Source organism: Zootoca vivipara, chromosome 3 (assembly GCF_963506605.1).
Source record: "Zootoca vivipara chromosome 3, rZooViv1.1, whole genome shotgun sequence".
Taxonomy (NCBI): Eukaryota; Metazoa; Chordata; class Lepidosauria; order Squamata; family Lacertidae; genus Zootoca; species Zootoca vivipara.
Genome location: NC_083278.1, coordinates 5,000,084 through 5,014,288, shown reverse-complemented (window position 1 = coordinate 5,014,288; position 14,205 = coordinate 5,000,084). Strand labels below are relative to the sequence as shown.

The 14,205-nt window shown below is 48.1% G+C and overlaps 1 protein-coding gene across 1 annotated transcript in view; it reads right to left on the bottom strand.

Annotated features, from left to right (window-relative positions):
- Nucleotides 1-14,205, bottom strand: part of COL4A1 (collagen type IV alpha 1 chain) — a 182,046-nt gene that overhangs the window by 17,570 nt on the left and 150,271 nt on the right. The window contains exons 43-46 of the mRNA XM_035110373.2: nucleotides 12,642-12,775; nucleotides 4,074-4,146; nucleotides 3,645-3,716; nucleotides 2,863-2,991 (exon numbers count right to left, since the gene is read on the bottom strand). Coding sequence (XP_034966264.1) covers nucleotides 2,863-2,991; nucleotides 3,645-3,716; nucleotides 4,074-4,146; nucleotides 12,642-12,775 — 408 coding nt within the window. The remainder of the gene's footprint in view (nucleotides 1-2,862; nucleotides 2,992-3,644; nucleotides 3,717-4,073; nucleotides 4,147-12,641; nucleotides 12,776-14,205) is intronic.

The following is a 14,205-nucleotide window of genomic DNA, read 5'->3' as shown; positions in this document are numbered from 1 at the left end:
TTGATAAGAAGCTGCCTTGATCTACCTAGCTACACTGGCAGGCCCTGTCTACAATGATTGACCTTCTACATGCCAAGCAGGTGCTCTGTCACTAAGTGATGGCCCTTCTGCAAAGTGTGAATCAATGAGGACCCTTTGTTTGGGAATATTCAACCTTACTAACTAGGTGTAGGCTGGGAGAGGCACGAATCAGAGCTTGCTTCAGGATCCTGCTCTGTCCTAGAATTTATTTGTCATTATTAGAGGGTCCTGGGTGGCAAAGTTGTTCTGTCAGGGACTGTTTCTTTCAGAAATGCAGTCCTAGGTCTCCATCTTTGCAGGATAGTGAATGTAGTTTTTGTGTGTGTGGTTAAGAGGCTGGTCCTTTTTATGTCGCTTCCAGCTGGTTGCATGCTAAAATGGATATTAATGATGTTGGTTGTGATCAGCTTTGTGCTTCTTAATGAGTTACTTTCTCCAAATGTTTGTATTATCTTCCTTTTCAAAACTTGGAAAATATTTAATTAGAAAATCTTGAAGTTGGCTGTAGCTGTGGAGGATGAAATACTTGTGGTTGGAGAGCGAGTTGAGGTGGGGAAAGATGATGGTGTGTAGCCTGGTGTAAATTAATTTGTAGCCTGGGGGGGGGGGATTACCGCAGCGTGGACTGTCCCTGAGAATCGTAGACTGTCCCCAGGACAGGTGAGGGTGCTGATCCCTTATTTTCAAATCCGAAACTTGACAGCTATGACTTACGAGACTATGTTAGTAATTGCATTAGAAACGTTGCATTGTAAATAGAAGCTAAGTACCTTGAAACTGTTATGCTCTTGTACCTAATTGAAACCATTACAAATGTAACTAATGCCTTTTCTCGGTGGGGAGGGGTGTTATGTATTAGTGTACATAGTTTTCCCTCAGGTCCTTGACAGTTGTTTTAGGAGGGAACTTTAGGAGGGAACTTTGAATTATGTTTGATACATTGTTTGAGCCAGCCTCTATAAAAGCAGGCCAGCTCGGCAATGCAGTTCAGTTCTGTTCTGGCTTCCAAATAAGGAGCTTCTTGAAGAATTGCTGTTTCGTCTACCCACTATTTAATAAAATGAATTTTGTTATGTTCTTCTGCCAGGTCTTAAAATGCCTTGTGCTTCCTACTACTGGAATGGCTTGAAATATGTTGGGCAAAACATTCATTTTTATTGTGGAGATCCTATCCCAAAATGATAATTTTAACCTGTCCCATATTTCCATATTTCTTTTTATCTCTTTCCAGATTGGTATGTAACTATATTTGTACAAATTTTTATTTTAACTGTCATCCATATACCTAAATACTTTATTTTCTTGGTGATCGTAAGGCCAGTAAACTGCTGTAATTCTCTTTTATCCTCATCTTTCATGTTTTTAACTAACATTTTGGTTTTATCTCTATTTAATTTGAAGCCTGTGACTGACCTAAATTCTCTGAAACTGTTGGCACACTTTCTCTTGGGTTTTCTTTTGTTATTATCAAGTCATGGGTGAATGCTTTTACCTTGAAGGTCTTACTTCTAACCACTATGCCCCTTATATTTTTTTCTTTTCTGATATTCATGTTTCGGATCTACAACACTAATATAAATAACAATGGAGATGTCTTGTTCCTTTCTTAATGCCACAGTACTCTGTTAGATTATTGCTAATAATTAATTTAGCTCTTTGCTGCGAGTATATTGCAGAAATTTTCTCCTACTCCTATCATTTTTAAGGTTTTCTTCATACATTATTGAAGGCCTTTTCTGCATTGATGAACACCAGTGCCTCCTGTTCATAATTTCTTGCTTCTAGATACTCTAAGATGTCTGTCACATGTCTTATATTATTTTTCACATGGCGGCCTGGGAGAAATCCTGCTTGGCAATCATGAATATAATTCTTCAGTGTCCATTTCAGTCTACTCACTAAAATGTCTGCAAAGATATTATAATCATTGTTAAGTAATGAGATGTGTCTGTAATTTTTAACAGCTGATGGCTCTGTTCCCTTTGGAATCAGGGTTATATAGACTTCCTCCCATGATTCTGGCAGCTTTCTTGTATTTAAGATGTTATTTGCTACTTCTTTAAATGGTAATGACAATAATTCTTCTACTTTTTAAATCATATTTGGCCGGCAATCCATCTGGACCTGGAGCTTTCCCTACTTTCATCTTTTTCATTGCCTGCTGGATTTCCATCATGCTGATTGGGGCTTTAGCTGAGCCACTTCCTCTTTTGAAATCTTCCAGAGTTCATTTTGGTTTAAGAACTCGTTCATTTTTTCTTGATTTTTCTTTACCTTCTTTGTAGAGTTCCCTGAAATATGCCAGGAAGCTGTTACTTATCTTTTTTGGTTCCTCAATTATTTCTCCGTCCACAATCAATTTATTAATCATTTTTTCACGTTATTTCTTCTTTAATTACCACACCAGCAGCCTACCAGGGAACAACTGAGCTTCTCTGCTGCAAATGAAATCTCAGCATCTGTCCCTAGAATAATTCCATTCTGGTACAAGTGCAGAAAGCCATAGAAATACACTAGAAAGTGATAAAGACTGCCCTTCATCTGTAGGAGCTCCTGAACTAGAAGAAAGTGGGGCAATAGGTTAACCAGAAATATGTATCTTATTGAAAAAGGCTTGTGCCTTTCTCCAGCCACATTGCAGCCCTCGTGGAAATGGACAAAATGCATTTCTCATTGGAAGAATGCATCTGAGCCGAGGCACCATGTGCCTCATCGGGACAGCCTAAACTGATTTCCAACATGGTGGTGACAGCTTTGTTGCGACTCACCTGATTTGGCTTCACAAACCATCTCTATGGGTTGAAGACCTATGAATTCTAGAAGAACTAAAAAGCCTCTCACCTTGTTGGCCTTTTGGGCCTGGAGGACCAGGAAATCCCTTAGGGCCTACTGGGCCTGCGGGGCCAGGTTCACCTGGTTCCCCTTTCAAGAGCTGGTAGGGGCCTGGAGGACCTGGAGGACCTGGAAAACCTGGAAAAAATTAAGAGTAAATACTGCCCACTCGGCAAATTACATTGTGTCAATATTTTATGTTGAGGGAATCACAAACAAAGGTGCTAATTGGAGAGGCCCCTTAGGAACATATTTCTGCTCCTTGACATCAAAATAATCAAACGTGCTGAGCATACCCAGTCCCAATGAAGACACACGTTTGAAAGTTTAGCTCTATGTTGGCAAAGTACTCCATTATGTCAACTCCCGAAGTACAGGGGATATAAGCACCACTCATGCTAATTAGCTAGCTAGGCATCTACTTCTTCAGACTTGGGCTCCGACCCCTTCCAGTTTACTTAAACACTCTCATCTGACATGGGTTATGCAAGCAACTAGCAATTTATCCTGTGCAGCAGCTCCAGATGCTCCTTCCTCGTTCTTGGACATAGTGGAGGAAGGGACGAGGAAAACACTAATGGTCAATTCTCTGGGACTGTGCCTCCCTGCAACTCTTCCCTCACTCCCTCTTCCTCCATCTCTGAGTGACCAGAGGTGGCACAGAACCCCTCAAATCACTGGCCCCTTCCCCTGGATTATTCTCCTGCCCCCACCTCTTCTGCCCACCCCTCAGACACCAGCCTGTCCTTGTCATCAAACCTGAAGATAAAATGGACAAAGTTATGACATACCTTTAGCTCCTGGAAACCCTTGATCACCTTGTTCTCCTTTGAGTCCAGGAACGCCCGAAGAACCTTTTGGACCTGGATAGAAATTAAACTTTCAGTATAGGCAACTCTTCTGCTTATTTATAATTCTAAACCACACTTTCTATATACCAAATACTTGAGAACTATTTTATACATTCTACTTGAGTACAATCATGGAATCATAGAACTATAGAGTTGTAAGGGACCTCAAGGTTCATCTAATCCAACCCCTTGCAATGCAGGATTCTCAACTGCATTGCATCCATGACAGATGGCCATCCAACCTCTTCTTAGAAACCGTCAGTGAAGGAGAGTCCACCACCTTGCAAGGGAGTTAGAATGAAAATCTATTTCCTCTTTATTGTCACAATGTAGTTTCTGCTGGCCATTATATCGTCCTTCATACGGTACCTTGAGGGCCTGGAATTCCAGAAGGCCCCATGTCACCTTTTGGGCCAGCAGCTCCTGGAAAGCCAGCATTGCCCTGCAGAAGAGAAAACAGCCCTCAGTTATGGCTTTGTACACAAGTGACACACAGATTTTGTGGACAATTTCTAAAATCACAACAAGTCAAGCAGTCAACATGTATCTCCTGAAATTGAATAGACAAGTAAGTTATGCATAAAAAAGGATCTGCTACATGGCACAAGTGATGGTGTTTTCTAGCTGAAGTGGATGGGATTGTCTATATTTCCCATGTTACATTCATTTCTTTTCGGTCCTGTTTCCAATCCTTTTCCTTCCACACAATGTTCAAATTAAGGAGAGTCAGGATGTTCACCCTATCACTTTTAGATGTCGCCTTATGCTGTATTTTGTCCACCTCCATAATTAGAGTGAAGGGCAAATCTCATGTATACTTAATACTAACATCACAAATGAGATCAATAGCAGGCTTATAGGCCTTCTGGCACATTGATGTTTCCATGCTTGGCGTCTTGCAGAAACAATATGGATTTTCCTTCATATTCTACCTGCCCTTTAGTGCACAATGCCTTGGTGAGATTCTCTTTAACAGCTGTCACAGTGGCCGGAGTGGACTGCTTCAGAGTAACGACGCTACGCAGCTCTGCATTTTATTCTTTTATTGGTGCTGCGTATTTACAGTGCTCAAGTCATTGCTATTTACACGGAGCGATGTTGTCAGTCGGTTTCAGAACCTCCTAATGGCTTTTGGCGCGTCTTTCTCCAACACAAAAGCTTTGGCAGACCCATCCTCTTGCCCCTCCTCTTCCTGCGTAATTCTGGAGTTGGAGGGATGGGTCTTCCCCCCTTGCTTGCCCCTTCCTGTCCCACCTGGGACCCTGGCTCCTCTACCTTGCCTGAGCCTCGGACACGACTTCCTGCTTCCCCACTGGAATCGGAACTCTCCCTGCTTTCCCCTTTGCTCGGGGACGGGCTTGAACTCAGGAGGGGAGGGACTTCGCGATATCCCCTGTCCCTCACATCCACCCCCCTCCCAAGCTCTCCTTCACCCCTCCCCAGGCCCCCCCCATGTGTCGGTGACGACTGGAAGCCTAAGAACTCAGTGCTTTCCGAGCCCGTTGGTGTGAATACCTCCCCCCAGTCCTGCGAGCCCCCCCCTTCCGCCTGGGCGGACGGGAATCCCAAAAAGTCCGTGGCGTCAGAGCTGGTGGGGGTAAAAACGTTCTGCCAATCTGCTCCTTCCTCTGACTGGGTGGATCTCGGTGACACCCATACCTCATCCTCTGGTTCCTCAAACTCCGCTTCCCAGCGCCATGGTGAGCTGCTCTCCCGTGCCTCCTCCTCCTCCCCCTCCCTTTCCATGTGCCACGGCTTGGGTCTGTGGGGAAAGAGGGCGTGAAATTCTTCCACCAAGAATTCCTCCTGTATCTGAGTGGCTGGGACCCATTCATTCTGGGACGGTGGAGCATCCTCCCATGCCATGAGGTACTCCAGTCCCCCCACCCCCCACCTTGAATCCAGGATGGCCGTGGCCTCATTGAGTTGCTCCCTGCCTTCCCTCTCCCCCCCTCCCTCGGGGGTTTGTTCGCTGTCTCGGAGCCTGCTGCTTTCCCTGTACGGCGACAGCAGCGATCTATGAAACACTGGATGCACCCTCATGTCCTCTGGCAGTGCCAGCCTGTATGCCACCGGGTTTACCTGTTGCGTGACCGTGAAGGGGCCCAGCCTTTTGGGTGCCAGCTTTTTGCACCTCCCTCTGGTGGGAAGGCCCTCCGAGGACAACCACACCTTGTCCCCCACCCTGATGACCTCCCCTTGTCGCCTGTGGCGATCTGCCCCCTTTTTGTACGCTTCCTTGGCCCTCTCCAAGTGGTCTCTGAGCTGCTGGTGCACCGTCTCCAGTTCCTCTGCCCAATCCTCAGCCTGTGGGCCCTCCTCCTCCTCCTCCTCCCTCTCCCTCTCTGGGAAAGATCTGAGGTCGCGCCCGTAATTGGCCTTAAAGGGCGACACCCCTGTGGAGACGTGCACTGCATTGTTGTAGGCAAATTCTGCTAGTGGCAAGCGATCCACCCAGTCCGTTTGCCGCTGGCTGACGTAGCATCTCAGGTACTGCTGCAGAATGGCGTTGACCCTCTCCGCTTGTCCGTTGGTCTGCGGGTGTCTAGCCGTCGACAAGCTGACCTCCACCTGCAGGAGGTTCATGAGCCGCCGCCAGAACCTGGAAACAAATTGGCGGCCACGATCCGAAATAACCCTTAAAGGTAATCCATGCAGTCTGAAAATGTGATCAACAAACAGTTTGGCTGTCTCTTCTGCCGAGACTGCCCTGGCACACGGTATAAAGTGACACATTTTGGACATAAGGTCCACCACCACCAACACTGCAGTCTTACCCCTGGACGAAGGCAGATCTGTGATGAAGTCCATGGACACCACTTCCCACGGCCTGTGTGGTGTGGCTAAGGGCTCCAGCAACCCTGGTGGCGCTGCTCTGACCACCTTCGCCCGCTGGCAGGTGGTACAGCCCCTTACATAGTCTCGAACATCTTCCCGCACCCCTGGCCACCAGAAGTGTCTCATGACTAGGTGAGCGGTTTTGTCCCTTCCAAAATGCCCCGCTGTAGGGTTGTCGTGCATCTGCTTGAGGACCGTACGTCGAAGCTGGGTGGTGGGTAGGTACAGCGCACCCTTGTAGAAAAGCAGCCCTCTGCGTTCTGCAAAGTCTTTTGCCTGCTCCCTCCCCCCTCTCAGTTCTCTGAAGATGCGGTTGGCAAATTCATCCGCTGCCGTCAGTGCTGTGAGTTCTGCCTCGCTCACCACAGCTGCTCCGCAGGACCATGCCGACGGGGGGAAAATGTGCCTTGGGGCTGGTGGCGCCTCCTCCTCCATGTACTCTGGCTTGCGGGAGAGGGCATCCGCCCTGACATTCTGCTCCCCCGGGATGTAGTGGATGGAGAAGTTGAAGTTCGAGAAGAACTCTGCCCACCGTATCTGCCGCTGGTTGAGCACCCTGGCAGTTCTCCAGAACTCCAGGTTCTTGTGGTCTGTGCACACCTGGATGGGGTGCTTCGCGCCCACCAGGAAGTGTCGCCAGTGCTGGAACGCAGCGTAGATCGCAAGAAGTTCCCTATCAAACACTGTGTAGTTGCGTTCAGGCTGTGTCAGCTTCCTGGAGAAGAAGGCACAGGGTCTCCACTCCCTGTTGGCGTCCAGTTGCAACAAAATTGCGCCCACAGCTTTTTCAGAAGCATCTGTCTCAATGCGTAGGGGCGCGTCCTGCACCACATGGAACAGGTTTTGGTCTGAGGCGAACACTCTCTTGAGGCTTTCGAACGCTGCTTGCGCCTCTGGTGTCCACTTGAACTTCTGCTTGCCTCTCAGGCAGTCCGTGATGGGAGCCGTAACGCGAGAGAAGTTCTTGATGAACTTCCTGTAGAAGTTAGCGAAGCCTAGTAGGCGTTGGGCATCTTTGCGCGTCCTGGGGCTGTGCCAGTCCAGGATGGCCTGCACCTTGTCCTTGTCCATCGCCAGCCCCTTGTCTGACAGCTTGTAGCCCAGGAAGTCCACCTCTTTGGTGTGAAACTTGCACTTCTCCAGCTTCACATACAGGTGGTTCTCCTTCAGGCGTTGCAACACCTCTCTGACATCTTTCACATGCTGCACTGGGTCATTCGAGTAGATAAGGATGTCATCTAGGAAGACCAAGCATTTCCTGAAGAGGAGGGACCCCAGGACGTGGTGCATGAAGGCCTGGAAGCATGCTGAGCCCCCTTGCAAACCGAAGGGCATCACCAGATATTCAAAAGAGCCCAGAGGCGTGAACATCGTGGTTTTCCATTCATCTCCTTCCCGGATCCTGATCAAGTTGTACGCCCCCCTTAGGTCCAGCTTGGTGAAAATCTTGCCCCTGCGTGCCGCTGTCAGGAGATCATCCACTCTGGGCATGGGGAAAGCCACGGGCTCTGTCACCGAATTCAGCCGTCTAAAGTCCACCACAAGACGGCGCTGTTGCGTGTCTTTCTTGTCCACCCAGAAGACCGGGCTGCCCCCTGCTGCCTTGCTTTCCCTTATGAACCCCCGCTTGAGGTTCTTGTCGATGAAAGCGCGCAGATCCCCCAGCTCCCGGTCTGACATGGCGTACAGCTTGGCTGGGGGTATCGTCGCCCCTGGCACCAGGTTGATCTGGCAGTCAAAAGGCCTGTGCGGGGGTAGGTGGTCGGACTCCGCTTCGCTGAAGACCTCCTGCAGGTCCCAGTACTGCTTGGGTATTGCCTCACCCCCTTTGATATGCATGGTGGCCACCGTGGCTATCGGAGGCCCCTCCCCTGGTTGGTGCTGCATGCAATGTTCCAGACAAAAGTCTGACCCAAACGTGATGCACCTCTGGTGCCAACTGATGGAGGGGTCGTGGCGCGCCAGCCAGCTCATGCCCAAGACGATGGGGGGGTCTGAGATGGTGGTGACGTTGAACGCCAGTGTCTCTGAGTGCCTTCCCACCGTCATTCTCATGGGGGGGGTTTGATGTGTGATGGCCCCTCCCAGCAGCTCCCTGCCGTCAATGGTTGCTACGTGCAGAGGAAAATCCAACTGCAAAAGCTGGATTTGGTGCTCTTCTGCAAAGCTTCTCGAGAAGAAGTTGGCGGACGCCCCACTGTCAATTAAGGCGAGGACCGTCAGGGGATAGCCATTTGGGAGCGTTAGCGTCACTTCTAGAACCACTCCTGCTCTGGGAGGGGTGGGCTGGCTCTGCACCTCTCTGTGCGGGTGGGCGGGCTGGGGCTGTTGTCTGCTGACTGTGCCTGGCTGCTGCCCCTTGTCTCCTGCAGCCAGGCTTTCCCGTTTCCCTGCTGTGGTGCTGCGTCAGTGGGGGAGGGCACCACCGTTCCCGCCTTTCCTTGCCACTCCCTGCGATGTGGGCAGTCTCTGACGAGATGCTGGGGTGAGTTGCAGAGAAAGCAATTCCCGCCCCTTCCCTCCTTGCGTCTTGGCGCCGCTGGGGTTTGAAAAGCCCGCGCGCGCGCGCTATCAATCTGCATGGGCTCCTGGTCCTGGCTGGCTCCAGGCGTGGCCTGAAAGGGTTGTTGAGGGAGTGGCTTCTCCTGCGACCGTGGGAACCAAGCCCGCCTTGCGCGCGTCGCTTGCTTGTCGTTCCACCGGGATTCCTGCCTCACCCCCACCGCCAGAGCTGCTTTGCTCAGCTGATCCATAGTACTGGGCTTTGGACCTCTCGAGAGTTCATCCTTCACCTCCTCGCTCAAACCCAAGTAAAACGCAGCTTGCATGGGAGGCGAATCCAAAACCCACCCCAGTCTGTGCACCAGCATGGTGAATTTCGCCCAATATGCGCGAACTGTCATATTTCCTTGGCGTAAATTATGCAGTTCCTCCTTAGTCTGGTCCAAATGACTATCGGACGAATACATCGTCCTCAAACCTTCTAGAAATTGTTGGACATTTTTCATGCAAGGATTCTTGGTTGCGATTAATGGTCTTAGCCACTCCCTGGCTGCTCCGGTGAGATGTTCCACAATAAACGCTACTCTGTGCTCATCATCGGGGAACTCATTCTGGTGCAGCTCAAGAGCATACACGATCTCAGTCTCAAAGCCCTGAAACTCCTTCGGGTCTCCATTGAACTTGCTTACAAGGGTCCCTGCTCTCCTTCCTGGCAGCACTTGGACTTGGGGAGCCCCTCCCGCCTTGTTTTTCTCTGCATCCAGCTTGTTTTGGAGGTCTACCGCCACCGCCCTTAAATGCTGCTCTTTTTCCTGGAGCTCTCTCACCTGTTCCGCAAGTTGTAGCCGGTCGTCCTGGACCTTCTTAGTCTCCTCTTTAGCTGCCTTCAATTCTCCCTGCGCCTGCAGCGACAGCTGTTGCAGTTCTAGCTGGGCTTGCTCAGCGATCTGCCGCCACTTCTCCGCCTCGGACACGCTCATCCCGGCAACTCCGAAGTAGCCCAAAAATGATTAGGAGGTTGCTGTCACAGTGGCCGGAGTGGACTGCTTCAGAGTAACGACGCTACGCAGCTCTGCATTTTATTCTTTTATTGGTGCTGCGTATTTACAGTGCTCAAGTCATTGCTATTTACACGGAGCGATGTTGTCAGTCGGTTTCAGAACCTCCTAATGGCTTTTGGCGCGTCTTTCTCCAACACAAAAGCTTTGGCAGACCCATCCTCTTGCCCCTCCTCTTCCTGCGTAATTCTGGAGTTGGAGGGATGGGTCTTCCCCCCTTGCTTGCCCCTTCCTGTCCCACCTGGGACCCTGGCTCCTCTACCTTGCCTGAGCCTCGGACACGACTTCCTGCTTCCCCACTGGAATCGGAACTCTCCCTGCTTTCCCCTTTGCTCGGGGACGGGCTTGAACTCAGGAGGGGAGGGACTTCGCGATATCCCCTGTCCCTCACAACAGCAAAGTTGTTGAAAGCAATAATCATGTAAAAAAAGAAGCAGCAATATCATGTCATTGGGAGGAGCATTCTTTTGGGCAGGGGCCTAGATTCCTGTGGCCAAGCTTATTAATTTCCACCTCTGGTGTTAATTTAGCTCACCATCTTAGAAAAACATAAATTAGTCCTTTTTTGCTCCCCGCCCTCGTTCAATTAGACTGTGAACCAAAATATTATTTTGGTGTCGAGTTCCGGTTTCCGCCTGCAGGAATGGCGGACCTGTTTTCCATCTCTCTGACCTTCGTAAGGAATTTGGCGGTTGCTAGGGGAGTAAATGGCAACCCCCTACCCTCTCCGGGGGTTACGGAGAGGGGCCGCTGGCCCGCGATGCCCCCAGACCCACTCCGACTGTTTTTGGAGTGGGGGGAGCTTGGGCTGAGCACTTACGAGGGCCAGGACTCCCGGACGCTAATCTGCATGGCGGGGATTTCCATGGTTAAAGAAGATAATTAGGCTTAAATCTATGGACATACTTCAGAAGGAGGGGAAGAAGCGCTGTTTACTGCTGAGAAATTTATGCTGCTGAGGGAGAGGAGTCAAAGATTGTACAGCATCTGGAAGAAGGATTGATGGGGACGGAGCGATAAGGGAAGTGAGTTTTTATTTTTTTTCCTCCATATTGTTGCCTCGTACCTTCCCGGACGCGATGTCCTGGCTTGTTTGGAGTGAAAGAGAAGCAAAAGACTGTGTGAGTTGAACTTTATAACTGTTGTTACTGAGCATATTTTTTAAAGATGTGGAGTTGCCGATGAGAAAAGCCCCCCCCCTAGTCGGACGGAAGGAGTTCTGGACGCGTTCGGAGGATTTATGAGCTGTGACGCACTTTAAATTGGAGCAGCGACCTGAAGCTAAGTTCAGCTATAGGGCAAGGAGATCCATTAATTTACCAAGAGTTTATGGTTTGATGTTTGGGTCTCCTGCCTGGAAAAGCTGTAAATTCTATAATGATCGTAAATCTTCATGGCTATGAGAGAAAACGAAAGTGATTTGAGCTTTTTAAGATGGCGCTGCTTCGTGCTGCTTCGACGCAACAGGGAGCTCCATTAAGAAGATTTATGGGGAGGCTGGACTGATTAACTCACACAGGAGAAAGAACATCTGTGAAACTTTGTTTGATATTTATCTCAGCAGCTGGGAAACAATCGGATGAAAGTGGAAAACATCTATGTGACTGTAAGGGGAAGATCTGGATTATTATGAACTTGGAGGACGATTTGAACTTTAGAAAAAAGACGGCAGTGGACAGTTGCGAGGAATTCCCAATTTCTTGAAGCATGGGAACCCAAATAAAAAATTCTTTAGATGATTTGGCATAACATTCGGTTTGATTGATATATATATGTGTATAATTTGAAATATTGAATGTGATATAATTGGTTTTAATTGGAAAATTAATAAAAATATTTTTTTTAAAAAAAACAAAATATTATTTTGGTGTCCAGAGTTTTCCTGATCACCCAAGTTTACTAATAAAGCTCCTTGATGTTTAGTTAAATCCTTAATTTCATCTGGATTGTGAGATCAATTAACAAATGCTTCTGAAGCTGTTTTTTCCTGTATTGGAGGGGTGGGATGTTAAAGCTGTGGTTTTATCGTCTAGGTCGGGTTTTGAAACTGCCCTGCCATTCTTGATGAGGTCAGCATGCATGTTGGCAATCTTTGAAGGATCATTTGGTCATTTCCTCCTTTTCCCACCTTAGCTACCATGTTTAGAGATGGATTTGGGGCCATGCCTTTTCCAAAATGCATGAGAGAGGGTTAGAGAAGTAGGTAAGGTCTTAATCCTTGCTCTCGGTCCCAGCTGTGCTAGGCAGCATATGCTAGCAGGTGTACCTACTGGTACTTGTAACAAATTTGAAGGCTCAATGGGGGGGGGGAGTGCAGGAAGTTGAGCACTGGACTCACCCTGTTGCTCCAGCATGTGCCCCCTTCAGCAACTATTTAGTACAGGGGAGTACATTTTTAAAACACATACATACTGGTTTGAAAAAGAGTATTATTCAAAACCAATTAATTTAGTAAATGAAATGAACAAATTAACAAACACTATTTCATTATGTAATAATAGATAAATCCATTAATACAGCACTCCTGAAATTGACTTACAGGGATTCCTTGCAGCCCCTGGTCACCTTTGAGTCCAGGTCTTCCTGGTGTTCCTGGCCATCCTGGGCTTCCTTTTTCTCCTCTGGCTCCTGGTAATCCTGGAGCACCTGGAGAGCCTTGCGGCCCAGGAAGTCCTAAAACAGGAATGGAAAAGTTACTTATGGGCAATATTGTTGTTAGAAGAAAGCAAATGAGTCTGGCCAAATAATGGCTGACTGTGCCTCACTCTTGCCCAAGGTAAAACCAAAGAAGTGGCCGGGAGCAATAAAATCCAAAATGAATGCGACTTTCACAATTCCATTTCAATAATTTTGTGGAACCTGGAAACAACAGCATTTGAGATGTACACCTATCTACCGCATTAACAAAAGATTCATTGATACATTCTGCTTTCCAAATAACAATAATGTACCTAATGAAACTCTTAAGCCATTTGACATTCTTTAATTAAAATAGAACCATAGAATTGTAGAGTTGGACATCTAGTCTAACTCCCCGCAATGCAGGATAATGCAGCTAAATTATTCATGCCAGATGGCCAGCCAACCTCTGCTTAAAAATCTCCAAGGTAGGAGAGTCCACCACCTTCCCAAGGGAGTCCTTTCTGAGCACCAGAAGGTTCTTCTTGATATTTAGTCAGAATCTTCTTTTTGAACACTTGAAGGCATTGATTCATAGAATCATAGAGTTGGAAGAGACCACAAGGGCCAACCAGTCCAACCCCCTGCCAAGCAGGAAACACTATCAAAGCATTCCTGACAGATGGCTGTCAAGCCTCTGCTTAAAGACCTCCAAAGAAGGAGACTCCACCACACTATTTGGCAGCAAATTCCACTGCTGAACAGCTCTTACTGTCAGGAAGTTCTTCCTAATGTTTAGATGGAATCTTCTTTCTTGTAGTTTGAATCCATTGTTCCGTGTCCGCTTCTCAGGAGCAGCAGAAAACAACCTTTCTCCCTCCTCTAGATGACATCTATATACAGTATATAAAAATGTAGGCATTGCGTGCGCAGATGTCTCAGCCTTTCTCTATAACTGCTGAACCGTAATGTAACAAATTTGGCCACAACGTTCCATGCCCATCAGGGAGGGATCTGGCATAATCCCCCCCCCAAAACCCCACACCTTTCACACCTAAAATAATGATTAAACACACACAAAAGTGTGCCCAAATTAAACATCGCCACCAGAAGCTCTGAAGACTCCAGCAGCATCCAATAGAAAGGCAGATCGCACGCTGCTGCCTCCAAAGTGGGCTGCCAGATGACATCACAAAATTCCACAGTAACCAACTGAAAACAGTCCTTTTGCAGCAACAAGGCCCAGCTTTTTAAATAGGCACCATAAGCTTCCGATAGTGGAGCTCTCAGGGGGATGAGGCGAACCCCGTTAGATGTTGGAGACAAAGCTCCATGAGGAAGAGAAGCAGAATTTATTGTTCTCTCTTCCCCCTTCCTTCCTTCCTTCCTTCCTTCCTTCCTTCCTTCCTTCCTTCCTTCCTTCCTTCCATTTTGGATTGGTTTCCACATTTACAATTATTAGAATCATAGAGTTGAAAGAGACC